Source organism: Ostrinia furnacalis, unplaced genomic scaffold (assembly GCF_004193835.3).
Source record: "Ostrinia furnacalis isolate ACB-3 unplaced genomic scaffold, ASM419383v2 OfSCF1353, whole genome shotgun sequence".
Lineage (NCBI taxonomy): Eukaryota > Metazoa > Arthropoda > Insecta > Lepidoptera > Crambidae > Ostrinia > Ostrinia furnacalis.
This window is the reverse complement of record NW_021131592.1, coordinates 509,110-527,266: the sequence shown is the minus strand read 5'-3', so window position 1 is coordinate 527,266 and position 18,157 is coordinate 509,110. Positions and strand designations below refer to the sequence as shown.

Here is an 18,157-nt window from a genome sequence, read left to right as displayed (position 1 = left end):
CAAGTTATCTCTAATAGCGATGAAGCAGGATTTTTTTTAACTTCAAATGCGATTTCCCAAAAATCACCATTTTCGACTTAACTCCCTTTTCACTGGGGGTACAGAAATTTGATATGAATGGACGTAAGAAATAAGTAACAGTACCTACTTGAGGACAGACGACTATCTATACTTTGTGGGAATATTGCACTTAAGTATTTAGGCCACCCACTAGGTGGACCGACGTTCTCTGGATGAGGGCAGCGCAGGAATAGTCGTTGTAGATATCATTGGTGAAGGTTTTTGTCTACCAGTGGACGTCATTTGGCTGAAACGAACGAAGAACGAACGAAGATAGCACAATGACAATGTTTAATTTGGTGTGCTGTCGTCTAGCTAGCTTGGTAGGTCTATATTTTCTGCCTAGATTTACATATAGCCAGGATGACCTATACTTAAGTTATTTATTAGTAACTGAAGGTTAAGTTTTCCCTGTGTTCATTATGCACTAATGACGTAATGCTCATTAACACACTAATTTAAAAGTGTTTCGCTAACGAGGTCATTGTTATTATCTCTTGGGAAATTAGACAATGTTTAATTTCGTTAACTCTATGTTACAAAGTTCAAACTTAACTAAATAATTTATTATTCTTTACAATAGTCATATCTTTATTTCAACAGTATATTATTCGTTACTCTGTGCTAAGATATTCATTAACTTGTTACATTATTGCAATGTAGAGCCATCTCTATTGTATCTTAAGAGTGACAAATATTCCATGTTTTTACCCGACTGCGCCAGGAAGAGTTTTATTTTTAAGGAATTATAATGAAATGCCTAATCAAAACACAATAAAACTTTTTGCGATCAACCGATATCCATGCGGAAAAAACCGTAGGCAAGCGTTAGCTTCTAATTTTAGGGACAAAAGACATAACATTAAAAGAGTCACTTCAAAATAAGTGACTCTACCTTTTCCTAGAGTTTCAGAAACTTGTCAAAAACATTATATTTAGAAATCTGTATGCAGGTTTCTATAGTCATGTATGGGATTTAGTTTAAACTTCAAAAAGCCTTAACAAAAATATTATCCACTTAAAAATGGTGCAAAGTATGGCGCCTGTTCGCCCGGGGACCGGGAAATAGGCGCGCCTGGGAGCGGCGACCTACTTTGTGGACATAGGTGTTGCACTATTGATACGCTCGTAGTAATAGTAAACATATGCTTTGTGTACGTAATACATATTCAATATTTATATACAGGGTGGAATTTTGTAATGCCACCTGGAGGGAAAGTACTCTTAATATTGTAGGTAGAAATTTTTCCTCAAAAAAAAATTCCTTTATTTTTGAAAAGAAATAGAACTGCAATCAAAGATTTCCAATAATATGCTTGCCACACCCGGGAATCGAACCAACTAAAATCTGCTAAAAATTACACCCTGTATTTTTATTACATCGATCGTTAGGGTTAAGTATATAAGGATGAAATCTCTCTAACAAACTTGATAAATCAAATGAAAGGAAAACTAAGAAATCTTAAATTATTAGGTGGTACCTACACAAAATTGAATGGAATGGTAGTGAATTTTCGAAAAATTTTCGAAAATCTTTAAATGCATGCAGTTCTCTTTCTTTTCAAAAATAAAGGAATGTTTTCTTTCAGTAAATTTTTCTATCTACAGTATTAAGAGTACTTTCCCTCCAGGTGGCATTACAAAATTCCATCCTGTATAGACGCTATTTGGATCAAATATGTAATTGCTCAATAATGAATAATAAATAAATAAATAATACATATTGAAAGCAGAGGCATATTAAATAAACAGAAGTCGACTGATAAATAGTAGGATGCGTAAGTAAAGAGAGATTAGAACTGATAGAACTTCTACTAAGATAAATCTTATGAAGGTATGGTGAGACATACCAGAATTGAGTCATTTCAAGGCTTTTTTAAAGGTCAATAGTCTCAATTTCTTGGGGAAGAGCATAGAACTGAATTAGACATTTCATACCATTTAATTTCCAAATGCTGGATCGCTGGATGCAGGCTGCTACCAATCGATCAACGTGGAAGCATTAGGGGAGGCCTATGTTCAGCAGTGGACGTCCTATGGCTGAAATGATGATGATGATGATGATGAAGCATCCTAGTATGCTACATGTCCAATGTTCACTATAGGACTTCTGATGTACGGGATATACCTCCAGTCCTCCACGAGGCGGATAAAATGCCTCCTCATATCTTCACAGACTGCGGACTTAAGATGTGCTATAATAGCTTGAATACCTGGGCAGACACGTCTTAGGCACTGAGGAAGTAAGACACAAATCCGCTCCTCAAAAGTAACTCCTTACTTTCTAAAATTTAGATTCTAAATAAAAGCGACACTTTGGTATGCTTTGATCACCCATGGATAAAAAGCCACTTATGATCACCTAGGTGATTTTATCCATGGGTGATCAAAGGACACCAAAGTGTCGCCTGGAGTTCACTTTGGTCACCTGGGTGATCAAATCCAGATGACCAAAGTGGAATAGACCGATTACGACACTGAACTAGAACAGTCGCTTAAAACACAAATTAAAAATAGTAGAGAGAAAGCTCCTTGGATTTTCCAGCACTAAGTTAAAAGACCGATTGTTACAGTCCATACGATAGAAGATACCATTTCCTATGGAAATCTTTTCCTACAATGCACTACAATGTTCCCTGGGAATGAAGACCGTACATTTGATCTGTCTTATTGATAAACCAATCCACTTCCTCATTTACACTTTTTCTATCAACGGACTTGGTTTGTTTGCTTGCGCCATGTTCATAGTGGACACACTGGACTTACATAAAGTGGGTTTGGTAAAATGACTATGATTTCTTTCGATATGACGATGCTTTAAACAAGTTATAATGTCAAGTTAGATCTGAAACTGAAACAAGATAGATAAGTAGGTACGAGGTGAGTCTACGTTTCAGCACCGAGAATAAAATCTTTCATTTTTACCATTCATCATAACTTCATGAATGACGATGGGTAGGTATCTTTAGTTTTTGATAACATTATGAAGGATTCTGAGGAGGGAGCTACATAGCCAGTATGGTCAGTCTAATATGCTATCATCATCTTCATTTAATATTCACTGCAGAAACACGAACCTCACTCGATGCAAATGGCCTGATGTTAGCATAATTTCTCCCCGTCTCTTATAATCATCATCATCATCATTTCAGCCATAGGACGTCCACTGTTGAACATAGGCCTACCCCAATGCTTTCCATATTGATCGATTGGTAGCGGTCTCTTATAATAACCACGCGAAAAGTATGGGTATAAGTCATGTTTGACTGAAGTGCAGCTACTGACTACATTCCTACTGCGGCAAACTCATGGGAACGTAAGTTTTTCTCCAATTTTCCCATTATTGTTCCGTGCGAAACAACTATAACTTAGTACTATAATTAAAACGACACTTAAATGTAGTTGTTTTATGACTCCATTGCATTATTGAGAGCACACGTAGGTCAAAAATGTCAATTCAGTCTGGGAAAATGTGCAATATGCTTAGAGATTTGATAATGAGCAGCAGAAATACACGTAGCTTCTAAGTACATACTTACGTGGTTTTGCAAATACTTAATTTTTGGTCATGGTCTATGCCGAACGTGAACACTTACAGTCGGCGTCAAATGTTCGTGACTAAAGTGGCCAAAAGTTGACAATACAACCTTATTCCAATAACAAATATGTGAAGCGAATTTTTGGCTACTTTGGGTGTCACAAACTCAAATACCTCCCTTATTGTCCTGCATAAAAAAACTATTTGACGCCGTGTAAAATGTATAGTATTATAAAGCAACAATTACTAGCTTTTGCCTGCGGCTTTACCGGTTCGAATTTAATCTGTCTCAAAAAGACTTGCGTGTCCCCCTTCCAAAATCTATCTCATGTTTTCCTTGAGTCTCGTGTACATTTTATGATTTTATCTAGCTATATCAGTCCAGTAGCTAGCTAGCTTGACAGTTACAAACAGTAAAAACTGTATTTTAAAAGCCTATTTTCAGAAAATAATTTAATTTTAGATTATTTTTATGACAGACAGTAGTTTCGCCTTTATTATAGATGTTTTAGGGATATGAAGAGGTTTGTTTGATTTTGTACCATACAACTTTGCTTAATAGATTCTCATGGTCACATTTTCTTTTGGTTACTATATTGTAACAACACTGTAACAATGAAGTAATTTGTAAATTTCCTAAAATTTGTTTAATCATGTGGCCATTCGTATGATTTCATAAGGCCATATTGGCACAAGTCCGTTCAATAATAAGATAGATAGACTTCAGAAAAATACAAGTAATTATACTTAGGTACTATTAACTTATCAAAATTACTGTCAGTTTCACTGTCTGACTAAAACTGTTTTCTTCAGAATTGCACAATGCACGTCGTTCGACGACGTTCTGATATGAATGATATGATTTTTTTCTGTAATTAAAGGTATTTTTATTGGTCACGTTAACTATTTATTACATACTATGAAAAGTCGCCTGTACATGGGTGATGAAGATAGTTATGTACAGGTTAATTTAAACCATTGTTAGAACTAAACTTTATAAGGAAGTCTATTTTTAGATCCCAGCTCTTCCTATTGTCTTCTGATTAATTTCATGGCAGACTAAATGGCCTTATATAAAGTACAGACTAACATTGTTGTACAACTATTGTGTATTAAATAACTGGACAAAATCGAATTGCCTAAGGTGAGAATCGAATCCACGAAATTTCGCTTGGCGGGCGACTCCGAGAACAGAATTTGAGATGCATTTTTCGCTAAATTTTTTAATATCTATTTTGTGTAACTAAAAATTAATGGTTTAACAACCAAAACAGCGGTACTGACTAGTATAGGTTGGAGTACCTGTTACAATTAAGTTTACTCAGCTGTCACCACTAGATATGAATCATTTAACATTGGTCTTTCAAACTAACGACGTAATTTTTTCGTAGTAAGACGGCACTACGGATTGGAGAGCGTTTCCGAGACCTTCAACATGCTTTAGGATTCGTATTAAACTAAAAGACAAATATGTTATGGACTAAGTTAAAAATATAACTAGACTTCACATCATTTTACTCCGATTAAGAACCAGTGATCAGTGATGATGATGAATGATCCTTTGGTTTGATGGGAATACGTTTTTTTAGCCACTGGGCTTGAAACATTGATTGTTTTTTTTTGTTTAAGCCAGTTGTCCCATAAATAAGTATGCAACTAATTATTAATTTTATTTAATTGACATGCGCTAATTAACTTCGACAATTTGGTAAATTATGTGTTAAATGATAAAAAAATACTGAATCAAGTGTAAACTGTCGTATTCAATTATTTTCACTTTGCAATTAAAATTATTTTATTAATATAATAATTAATCAGACGGTGTAAAATTAATTATAATGAACCATAGATGGCTCGAAAAGCTAGACAGTCTTTACTGATATGCAAACTAGAAATATTTGCAATATTACCTGAGGAAATTACCTGAAACTTCTCTTCTTGTCATTTGTCCATTAAAATTTTATTCGGTGTGAAAAACACCACAATAATCGCGAATTTCAGAGACAAAAATTTACGATTTTGTTTACGGAAGAGAATTCCCAATGGCATTAAGTTCGCATTATTTACCAGTCTTGTGGCATCCCAACTAATATTATAAATGCGAAAGTAACTCTGTCTGTCTGTCTGTCTGTCTGTCTGTCTGTCTGTTACGCTTTCCCGCTTAAACCTCGCAACCGATTTTGATGAAATTTGGCATAGAGATAGTTTGAGTCCCGGGAAAGAACATAGGATAGTTTTTATCCCGGTTTTTGAAACAGGGACGCGCGCGATAAAGTTTTTCTGTGACAGACAAAATTCCACGCGGGCGAAGCCGCGGGCGGAAAGCTAGTAAAGGAATAAATAAATAAAAACAGACACGACGTGCAAGGTATTATTGTCTTCTAGCATTCTGTCAAAAGCCATTTTTGTTGTGTAAAATAGCACATTATTATTTACTGTTTAAAATGCTGCAATGTTGACTTGACTTGTTGAACTTGATAATAATATGCCGTCCGATATACTTACAGTCTCATGAATCAGCATGGTGTCCATTATAGGTATTTAATATTCCATAAGCGGTACTTTAACTTAATTTTACGAGCGGCTGGAGCTATCAAGCGGCGCTTCTGTATCTTTGTTGAATGACTCTTGTTTGGGCTCGTGATGTGTATTATAACGATAACAGTTGTATGAGATGTGAGTCATTCCTTGTTTATTCAATTTTTTACTTGCTTATTGAGTGTTTTATTAACTTTTTATTTTTATGTGACAGGAGGCAAACGAGCAAACGGACCACCAGTGATGGTAAGTGATTACCGTCACCCATAGACACCCGAAGACCCTTATATACCCTTATGTATAGAACTTAGAAGTTAGGATCATCATTTCAGCCACAGGACGGTCACTGCTGAACATAGGCTTCCCCCGATGATCCATATTGCCCAAAATCAAAATCAAAATCAAAATTTTCTTTATTTGTTTAGACTAATTAAATTAGTTCTTGCAAATCGTCAAATGCTCTTAAGGAGCCTATACATGTCTCATTCTTTTTTTGCCCTACCAGCGCTTCGAGACAAACATTTGGCAAGTGCTGAGAAGAAGCGCCGCAACAAACTCAGTCACCACTGTCTGCCGGTTTAAAAATATAGCCCGGTTGGTAGTGGCCTGAATCTAGCGCCTATAGGTCCCTGATTGTTGGAACTTTTTATTTCTTCCTATTATTTTTCAAATCAAATCTAATGTATTCAGTACTTAGCAAAAAAAACTTAGGACAAATATAGCTTGTCCTACCACCACATCGGATCATCTGGTCTGGTGGCTGGTGCTGAGAAGAAGTGGCGGAAGAAACTCAGTTACCTGGAGCAAAACTAAAGTACGGCCAACGAGAAACCCAATGTCATGGGTGAACCCGTCTGACTTTGACATATTTTGGCGGGAGAACGAGACATTACGACAAATACACAAGATAGGAAGAGACAGAATATATTGTCAACTCGACAGTCGTATCGACCTTTTGTATCGCTGCTGCTAGTTGGCCGTACTTTAGCTCGATGTTATTGTTCTAATTATTATATTGTTGATAAGTCGAAAGTGAATTGTAAGTTATGTAAAGAAATAAATTCATCCATTTAATTATTCATTGTTTATTTATGCGAAAATTCGTCTTACTGAAGACGTTTAGGTTAAATTACTTTATATTCTGACGCACATTTAATAGATTATTTAAATAGAATACAAATTAACTCTATTTTTGTCAGTCAGTATGTGGGTAGGTAGATGTATTTGGTTTCTCATTTAAACTAGTGATCTCGTTTGCTGATTTCTCTTTGAAAAAACGCGAATATAGTTATAATGATTCTTAATGATTAACGAGATGTTTTTATCTCACACGCCAATTGCAGAAATAATGATATTTCATACAATTACTACTGGTTTTAATACCAAACAGAATAAGAGCTACGATGAGTAGTTTTAATTTCTTTTAAGCAATAGGTCTAAATTAAAATTCTTTATTAAGTATGTAAGCCTCTTTAAGGAAATACTCGACCCAAATATAGCTTTACCTACCAGCACGGGAGGTCGATTTTAGCAACAAATCTTTGGTGCTAAAATGAAGTGGCGGAAGAAACTCAGTCATGTAGCCAAAGTCACTCTTGACCAAAAACTAGCACCTAAAAGTAATTTGTGGTTGAGAATTTGAGATCCTTAACTTAAGTAGCATCTAAGCCTTACTAGTTATACCATTTATGCAAGGTAAAAAGAATCGTAATTTTTGTAACATTCACACGAAAAAAGAATACTTCGCTTTCCTCACAATAGTGACTGACGCGCGTATTCATAAAAATACTATGAGGTCTCATAGTGCGCGTGGACGCACAGGGTGACACATGAACCAATCACAGAGCTCTATTTGATGCTGTGCGTTCGATTTTCTGCTTCTCTTAAGCAAGCATCGTTTGTGAATAAGGTGCGTGAGTTACTTGTGCTACTTATTTCTTCTCAGCACTGGCCCATTTATTGTCCTGAAGCAGTGGTAGGGTTAATACTGGGACGTGTAAAAGTGCTTTTTAAAAGCCTACTTGCTAAATGAGTTTTATAAGTTGTTTTATAAGTTCTTGCTCTGTGTAAATAAGAGATTAGAGCTAGACAAAACTCACTACGCTTAACTACAATAGCGAAATTAAATCATAACTGAAGACTGAAATAGTATCAACAATGGTCGTCCCAATCGTAGACAAACAGTGACGGAATCGCTGACATCATTATGCAAAACATTTATTAATCGGCAGATATAAGTGATTCAATTTGCTATTAAATAATCTTACTAATATTATAAATGCAAAAGTTTGTATGGATGTCTGGATGTTTGTTACTCTTTCACACAAAAACTACTGTACGGATTTTGAAGAAACTTTATAGTATTATTGTTTATAACCCAGAATAACATATAGACTATAATTTATGACGATCTGTGGCAAACTAAATTTCACGTGGGTGAAGCCGCGGGAAAAAGCTAGTATGTGTGTAAAATTGTGGGGTTCAGTGGATGAAAATTTAGACCCTTTCGACTCACAGTATCGATTCTAGGGTACAGAGAGAGACAGCTAGAACTATACATTTGGGACGTGTATGAGTGCCCTGAAAAGGCCTACATTTTAATAAATATTTTGATTTGGAACTCACATTCTTTTAATTTATTTACCAAATAAAATTACGGACAATTAATTTGTTTTGACAGCATTCAGGAAGGAAGATTTGTGTTGATGTCATTATTTTAATTGACATGATTCAATGTATGTTATTGCCTGAAAATAATTTTAATTCGAATTTCAGGAGACACGTTATACCAATCTTTCTAGAGTTTTAAAGTCATTCTTGGGGAATTAAGTAATGTTCAATTTCAAAAAAGATAAAGTAAAGAAAATTGACTGTCCTGGCGCCGCAGAACGATTCCAAATAATGGGAAAGGGCTAGGACAAAGAAGAAGAAATAAAACAAATTGAGTCGTATTGTTACGAGTACATTCTACACTTCAGAGATGATGAAACAATACATTCTCCAGTATTCCAGAAAATTCCACGCTACCGGGAATATTGCCGATGTAGGGAATGTCCCCAGCCGTTCGACTCATATTTACCTACTTAGCAACCATGTGCATTGTGCGACTGTGCGTCCTGGCGGTGAGTGACCTCATTTTCCACAAAGGCTGGGACAGGTGACAAGACTATAGTAGAAGTGTAGATGAACAATAAAAAATACATAAAGCCCCTTTAAAACATTAATTTTTAACGAGTTTTTTATTTCCTGAATGAAAAAAAAAAACGCCCGTATTCACAAACGATGCTTGCTTAAGTAAAGTAGCAAATCGAACGCTATTTACTATGTTTGTGAATACGGACGAAAGACATTATTTAAGTACTGCACGAGGCCGCGAGGCTTTTTAAAGCGCTTTTACCCGTCCTAGTAAATAACAGGACAATAAATGAGCTAGTGTTGAGAAGAAGCAGCACAAGAAACTCAATCATCTTACTTTTTACCCAACTGCGGCAGAATGAGGGTTATGTTTTTAATGATTAATGGGCTGATTACAATCTCACCTAAGAGATACGAATGTGATAGACTACGGAGGAGCAAACTAGCACAGAAAATATCTAGTCCCCTAGGTCATCAGATAAATGACGAGTAACTTTGAATGAGTAATCGTACACACTGGGTCTAGCTAGACAAAGTTAATCGCAAACCAGTCGAAAAGTGGTCGAAAGGCCTTTTTTTGTATGGAGTTTTGACGGATTCGATTTTCGATTTGTTCAAAAAGTGCAACTTGTCTAGGGGGGCAGGAATTCATAGTCTGCGATTTAAAAGTCGTGTGCTTCAAAAGTCTTTCAGCAGTCTGGTTTTAAACAATCTTGACAAATGTTTTGATGGAATGGGATGACTGTAAGTAGGCAGTTACTGCACTGCACCATAGAAGGAAGAGGTAACAGCGTAAAGTAACATAAGTAAAATTTTCATTATTTTAGGAACCAAGGTGAGGAAAGTTATGGTGTGCTGGTATAAAAACTATTTAATAACCTAGTAGTAAATAGAAAGAAGAAATACATATGTTAATTAAAGGTACTTACAATTATTTTAGTTTGACAAATAATTATCTATTTTAATGTTATTTTTAAGTTTTTGCAACTCCTTCACTGGGCGTCACATGTACAATATTATGTTCTTGTCAACCCTTACCCATGTGACATGTACTTAATAAATAATTTGAATTTAAGTAGGCCTACTTATTCACAAAAGGAAATGCTAAACAAAAAACAAAGTGACAATATTGATTGCGGTAATTTAGTAAAAATAGGCAATGGCTGTAAGATTGCACGTAACCTTTACTTATCAATTGTCTATGAAAAACATGGTCACGATGGGCACTTTGACCTAAATGCAAAAAACGTGCCAAACCAATACATTATTCACTGCGAAGCTGATCTATTGGATTTTTATCTACATTATTACTTGACTTATCTCGAATCAATATCTTACACTCGAGATGCTTCATGGAAAAGTCATTGACCTCGCCGAATTCGCAAAAAGATGCACCACTCACCTTGGTCAGACCCGAACTTGATCACAACTCGACATCCGAGCACTCCCGTTGCATCACTTGCACGCAACGGACTGCCGAAAAAACATCTGCTATCGATTTTGTTATCACCTTTTTATCTATCACTCATAGATTTTTACACAAAAAAGGATTTCCACCACAATGTTTTTTTAATTTTACACAAAAAACAAAAACACACGCGGAATTAAAGTTTGAAGTTTTAAAAATCGAACGCGAACGGTTCGAAGTTTGAACTTTTTGCTTCGATAACGGCCAGTGTGGGAGCGCGCGACATGGATCCAACGCGAGCGTCGACTGTGAACTGCCGCGCAGACCGGTCAAGTGAGAGCTCAGTCTCACATTGTGTCATCCGAATGAGTCGGTTTTCCATTTACGTACACACAATACTAGCATACATATGAAATCCATACAATTTAAGCACTGTGTTTACGAGAACTTTCGGTTGAAAGGTGAGCGGCTGAAAACGACCTTTCGTTGCCATAAGTTCCACATTATAAACCTTCTTTGTAAAGCCCTCACACGTGGTTATTCTCGCGTTTCTTAATGCACAGGTATTTATATTAAATTCGTCATGCGATTTCGCACGCCTTTTATGTGGATGTATTTTATTAAATTCTGACATCTGAAACGATAAGGTGTAGGTTTAACAATCGAGCTAAGCCAATGTGAAAATATAAACTGCACAGTGCACACTTTTAAACCGGCTTTTAACTTTTTGTATGTGTAGTAATGTTTTTGTGGTATACCAAAGAAAATAAACTTGTAAAAGTAAGTTCAATGATTCAATAAATTCCTTGAAATTGTTTATCTACTTATCCACACTTATCTGCTAGATTATTATACCTACGAATATCGAAACACACTACCAATGTGAAAGACTCGAAGAAACTACTGTAAACTGTTTTTATAACTTTTATTTGTAACCGACTTCAAGAAAAGCAGGGGTTCTTAATTAGTCTGTATATTATTTTTTTAATGTTTTATTTTCAAATTCAAAGTTATCAGAGATTTAATAGAACACCTCAATTATCAATTTTTATAGACTACCTACATGTTTTGAATTATTTTTACAAACTTAAAACAATTAGGAAGCACTTATTTGTATGCAGGCCGCTACCAACCGTGCGATGTGGAAGTCATTGGGGGAGGCCTATGTTCAGCAGTGGACGTCCTGTGGCTAAAATGATGATGATGATGATGAAGCACTTATTTCAAAGATTGGTACTTTTATATTGACTTACATTATTATTTAGCTCGTCCTTTTCCTTTATCCCTTTAATTAGATCACTTTTTATATCACTAATAGATGGACGTATAAAACTGATAATTATACATTCATAGCACAAATTTTCAGAATCAGAATCTTTATTTGCGTAAAAACATGGTATATAAAGATGTTACAGATTTCAGTACCATTTTTCATGTCCTTTCCCGATCCCGAACGTTCACAGACCAGCTATGTGACTAACACTAACTGTCATTTCTCCCGAACTATCTTATCTTTTCCCACCTCCGAACTCATATTGATAAAATGTTGACATGATGCAACGGCTTTTAGGATAAAAGATTGCAGTATTGCAACAAAATAAACAAGCACGTTCACCTGTAGAATTTTGTACTTAGTGGATTTTACGCTGATGCCCTTTTAAAGACAATTATTATCATTGATGATGAAAATCGTCTAAGTTAAGATCTATATATAATTCTTAACGTGTAATGATGACCATCTTCCAGGTAAATGGCCAATATCAGGAGCACGAAGTAGAATGCGAGTATGATTGCTATACGATTATGAGAGTCATTCGTGCTCCGGGCACTGATCTGGGTAAATTAGCTAAAAGAATGAACATGAAAAATTCTTCATTGTGTAAAATACTTACTATAGTAAAATCATAGTGTTTCAGTTATTAAAGAATGTAATTAAAGCACTTTCGCTGACGTTATACAATTCACAATGGCCACTTTGTTATTGCGAAATACTGACCTAGAACTCAATTTTAAATGCAATAAAAATGTGCATACATTACGTTGTTTCAGTACTAGGCAGCAGTAAAAGGTGGAGTATTTTAAATACATTACATTTACTTTGTATAACACCCGCAATAACACCCGCGGCAGAGGAAGACCTCCTAAAAGATGGACAGACGACACCCGGCAACAAACTGGCATAAACTGGATGCAAGTGGTCGGGGACAGAAGTCGGAGGAAGGTTGAAGAGGAGGCCTATGTTCGAAGACGAACTCCAAAGGCTGTTAAAGACATTTACATTTAGATTTTTTAAACGCAAAAGTTTAGGTAATAACCTTTTCAAATATCTCATTATGTTTTGCATTTTTTTAATGTGAAATGGTTTGAAAGCAATTATTATTAAACTTCTAAAAGGACTCTGTTTTAGAAAAATCTTTCATCAATCCAAAACGCTATTCCATGATGCTTGGAGGCTTTCTAGATTTTTTCCCGACTGCAACCGGGGGAGGGTTATGTTTTTCGAGTGTATGTAAATGTGTATTTCTTTGGCACGGTCTAAAGCCTCATTGCCTTAGGACTGTAGACACCGTTTCAGGACTGAAAAGACTGCTGGACTATCGATCCAGGGGCCCTTGGATCAATTCCCAGATGGAACACAAAACGCTTCGCGTAATTATTTCCAGTATTTAAATATGAATTCGTTGGCCGTTGCTAATCCAATATAATATCCATTAAATAAAATTTGTCTGTGAACAGAACTTAGTGCACCGCACACTGGAACCAATCGATTTGGTTATTGCTCCGAGATTGCCTGCGAAAATTTATCGGTCGCGATTATTCTCTTTAGTCTCGTGATTTCTACGAGCAATAGGCAATTTTTGATAGGATAGCCCCGGTTTAATATTTTTCAAATTTTAAACTAGGACGTAGTGTAGTTCGCGGAAAGCACGGATGCAGGCAGCGCAGGACCTATCGTTATAAAAATCCTTGGAGAGGCTTTTGTCCAGTGGACGTCTTTTGGACGAAACGAAGTAACGAAAAGCACTCCTCCTTTTTTGAAGTCGGCTAAAAAAATACTAGCCTTTTTTCGTATGGACAGGAACTTGAATAAAAGTAGAGTCATAATGGTTTTTGTAACCGTAATATGACGATTGGAAAAGTATGTCTACATAAAACAGCCTTTTCAGGGCACTTCTACACGACCCAAATAATAGCTTCTCATACCACCACTTCAGGACAACATATCAGCACATAACTGAAATAACTTACTGATTGTCCGATATGATTATGTTCTTAGTAGAGTTCAAAATACCTAAGTGATTACAGCAAGTCCATAATGATAGAAGAAACGATTCTACTGATTGTCAATAAAAGCCAAAGTGTTTATCATCTTTATCAGCCACCACAAGCGTCTCTAGTAAAATATGCTCTTCCTAATTTGGGAACAGAGAGGTCTTTTAACATGAACGAACGCACATGTCTTTACTGTCAATGCTAATGAACTTTGCAACGTCATGTGACTTCGTTTCTTTTTCAGTTTTTTCTAACAAAATTCTTATAATCTACATTTATGAAGAAGTGAGAGTTTAACAACAAATGTTTGAGTCATGTTAGTAGGTATACAAGCCATATAAAATAGTAACAGATAATCAGAAGCTGTAGAACGGGACTATTTCCATCTCTCGTTCCCACCACTGCAACTCCTGTGTAGCCAGAATCTACAGCTTGACCGCCAATAAAAACCCAACCAGTGAAGGTCAAGTTTGTCCCGGGGGAAAGTTAAACTGTCATTGGACCCGTAACATAACGAAGTTGTGGAAGCGAATACTCCCTACGTTTATCATTAATTTTCTATCCCGCTGCGCTATACAACTAATTATACTAATAAAGAAGCAGTAAATAGCCAATGTAGAGTCGCAAGCACATCACTCTTCACATTTTTGTTGGAAAAACGCTCGTATTACAACGAAATAAGATGCCACAGTGTTAAACTTGAAGGTGTCGTTTGTACTCTCAAACCAGCACGCGAGTCAATTGCACCAATATGTGTTATGAGCATCTCAATTGATCATCAATTAAGTGTAATTAGAACTAAATAATGATATGGAGAGTTAAGAATGTGAATTAGACCTAGAGTTTGTTATCTAGATATTTTGAAAGGCGGCCTTTTCAGGAAAAGTGAAAGTCAAAGTTTTTATTCAATACTTAGGGCCTAAGTCTTAGACATTTTCCAGGGCGCTTATACACGTCCTAAATAGCTTGCCTTACCACCACTTTGGGACAATATAATATGGGCTGGTGCTGAGAAGAAGTGGCGGAAGAAACTCAGTCACCTTTGTTTACATTTCAGTTTATGGCCGTTCGCGGCTGAACACCCACGTTATTTAATAAAAGCTGAAAGTTTGTCAGCACATGCTCCCAATATGGGTAAGAAGAACGTTGGTGCATCATGAAGTTTGGGCCATCGTGGCTTTGGCAGCTACCCAAAATGATTGTTTGACAAGGAGTTGGAATGGTCAAAACTCTGGCTGATGGGGAAACAACTTGCGCTGACAAATTTTCAGCTTTTTTAAAATAACGTAGGTCTGGCGTTCACTAGCTCTTAGTTTATAAGCTAAACCCATAGAATCACAACATAGAGACGATATCTCGCTTTTTCATCCAGCCACTGCAATATCTTCTTGAGGAAAGAGCACATAATCGAAGAATAAGTAATATGGTAAGGTTCTCCAAACCGTCTGGCCAGCGTGATAGAGTAGGGAGTGAAAGACAAATTTTCCATTTTACTTGGGTATAATACAGAATCATGCTCGTGCAGTGAAGGCTGAAAGACCTGATGATGGTGATGTTTTTGACTTATTTAGTAAATAATCAATACATGTTTGTTCGTCAACTGATTCGTGTTTAATTGGTGTGTCGGAAGAACAATAAATATATGTCTACCCAACATATTATTCTGTTTGTCAGCCAGTATGTCAGTCAGTCACGTCACGAATCACGATACTGCATTACTGTACATTAGAAGCCATATTAACTCGTGTATTTTTCGCCAATTTAACGATTTAGTCACTATCGAGCTATTTATTAGGCTAAATTAAAGGTTTATTACATTTCCAAGTAAATAATACACTTGAATACATGATATTGGTGCGGTATCAATGCGATATGATAATGTAATCAAAGTAATTATGATTTCGTATATGCTATCAAGGCCACGTACTTGCTTTAATATAGTTCAGCTAGTTACTAACTAAAGAGGGAAGAAAGTTATTAGAGTCAGTTGAAAATATTTGTAGGTATTATTGGCGGCCGCTCGCGACTTCGTACGCGTGGACCCCGTTTTACCCCCTTAGTTTCGTAAACTCCGTTCTTAGCGGATGTCTACACTAGGGATGTTATGAATATGTAGTTTCGGTTATGGATACGGTTACGAATATAGGAATTATTTCGTTTACGGTTACGGATATTTTTTTATTTCGGATATCCATAACATCCCTGGTCTACACCCTATAAGGAACCTACTTGCTAAATTTCAAGTTTGTAGTGATTATTATTAGAGTTATGTACCGGACCGGGAGGGTAAAGATACGGAACCCTACATAGTCCCACCTCAGTCCAGTCTGTGTCGACCTGTCTGTCTGCGGGTAGATGTATTTTTTAAATCGTAAAGGTTGTCAGTAGCTATACCTACAGCATAACAATAAACTACAGTACGTAACCAAGTTTCAGTGGAATAAAATTAGTTATATCGCCTGTACAGGGAATTAGCCAAGCGGCTGATTGACTGTACAGGTGATAGAAGAGCTGGCGCATTTCTTGGCCAACGAATCAGTTTGGCCATTCAGCGTGGAAATGCAGCCAGCATTCTGGGCACCATGTCGCGTTGTTTGGACAGCGATTTGGGACATATTTTTTATTTGTAAATATTTGTAAATATTTAGCCTATGTAGATTAATTATTTGTATTATTTTTTTAGACTTTAAATTAGATTTTGCGAAGGTAAAAAAAAAAAAAAAATTAAACGATACAGATTGTAAATAACTTTAATAAGTTAGAAATTCCTTATGTGCAAAAACTTTTTTTATAGTATAAAATACTGGTTTAGACTTTTCAATTAAGTATTTCAACTCTCGTTATACAGTATTCAGTTTCAAACCTAATTCTAACATTCAGTGCCTGTTTTCAGAGGTAAGATTAATTACCATATTGATTACTGCGGTGGCGATAAAAAATCAAATTGGCGACGTTTACGAAAACCGTTGCTACGTTACTTCGAACGACTTCGATAACAAAATAAGTAAAATTTAAGAAAATAAAAGGCCAAGGCCTTGATAACAAGTAACTACCTAGTTCTAATACGAGTATCAGGCATTTAAAAACTTACGGTGGCTTAGCATGAAGAGTGTTGCCAGCAGACTCGACAACCTGGATCCCCGAAGAATTGGAATTTTCCGCCACATTCACTGATTCCAGTTCCGTCATGATTACTTTTTATCGATATCGAACCGTCACAACACTATTTAGCAAAAAAAGAGTTTATTTTTTAAGTTCTAGCCAGTATTCTTCAACTTTGAATTTAGAATTAAATATTTTGAAATTCAGTATGCTGGCTAGAAAATAAAAAATAAACAGTTTTAAAATTTGAATGTCACTCGCAGGCCCCGTGCGCGAATCGACCGGCCTAAAGGTCGATGAAACCGTTTTTAATTAAATTATTTAATTAATATAACACAGCGACGTCTTACAAGGACCCGCAGGCAAGTGGACGAGCTTATCAGATACAATTGTCTATAATCCTCTTATCATATCACTAATTGCTTGATTTGCGGTCGTAATTCGATGTACTTACGCATTTCTTTCAAGCGGCAAAGGATAAAGGTTAGGTACATTATTATGTCTACAATTTTATTGTTTTTAATCAGTAGAGTTTTATGATTTATCGATACCTGATTAAGCAAATAATGTGGTATAATATTTTTATTGTATAACGCTTGGTGAGAGCACAAATAGGTACCTACTATTCGCACAGATTTATCAAATAGTTTTTAGGACTAATAAATTTGTTATGTATTAAAAATAATAGTAGATTTTTTTTACATACTAATGTAACACTTACTTAAACTTTAAAAAAAGTATTTTTTTTAAGTTTAAGGAAATTTTTGTTGATGACCGGACTAATTTGCTATCGTACCCGTCCTAATCCAACTTACGACTTCCTATGTCCTTAAAGATTTTTTATATTAATTTAATTATTATTTAAAGTTAACCTTTCTCGTTCATGACAATAATGCCAGTGTTATTCCATCTTTTTTTCATACAAGTCAAAACGTACATTACAGTTTAACACCATCTATCAAACAGTTATCACACTAGCATAGAATGGGGCTCGTACTCGTAGTCATGAGCATGACCGTCTTTATTGAAGAAGTTACACTCATAAACATTTACTAGAGGGCGTTGCATACTTTTTCATTATTATACGGATATCGTATGCGTAA

General features: G+C 35.8%; 1 protein-coding gene across 6 annotated transcripts in view; it reads right to left on the bottom strand.

The window, feature by feature from the left end:
• Positions 1–17,423, bottom strand: part of Myo61F (unconventional myosin 61F) — a 61,636-nt gene extending 44,213 nt beyond the window's left edge. For 4 of the 6 annotated variants that reach the window (XM_028304023.1, XM_028304025.1, XM_028304026.1 and 1 more), the window contains exon 1: positions 17,044–17,275. In XM_028304023.1, coding sequence (XP_028159824.1) covers positions 17,044–17,141 — 98 coding nt within the window. In that variant the 5' untranslated portion in view covers positions 17,142–17,275. Of the gene's footprint in view, positions 1–10,673; positions 11,136–17,043; positions 17,276–17,404 lie in introns of those variants that run through there. The other 2 variants (XM_028304022.1, XM_028304024.1) reach the window with 2 other exon arrangements.
• Positions 17,424–18,157: the final 734 nt, after the last annotated feature.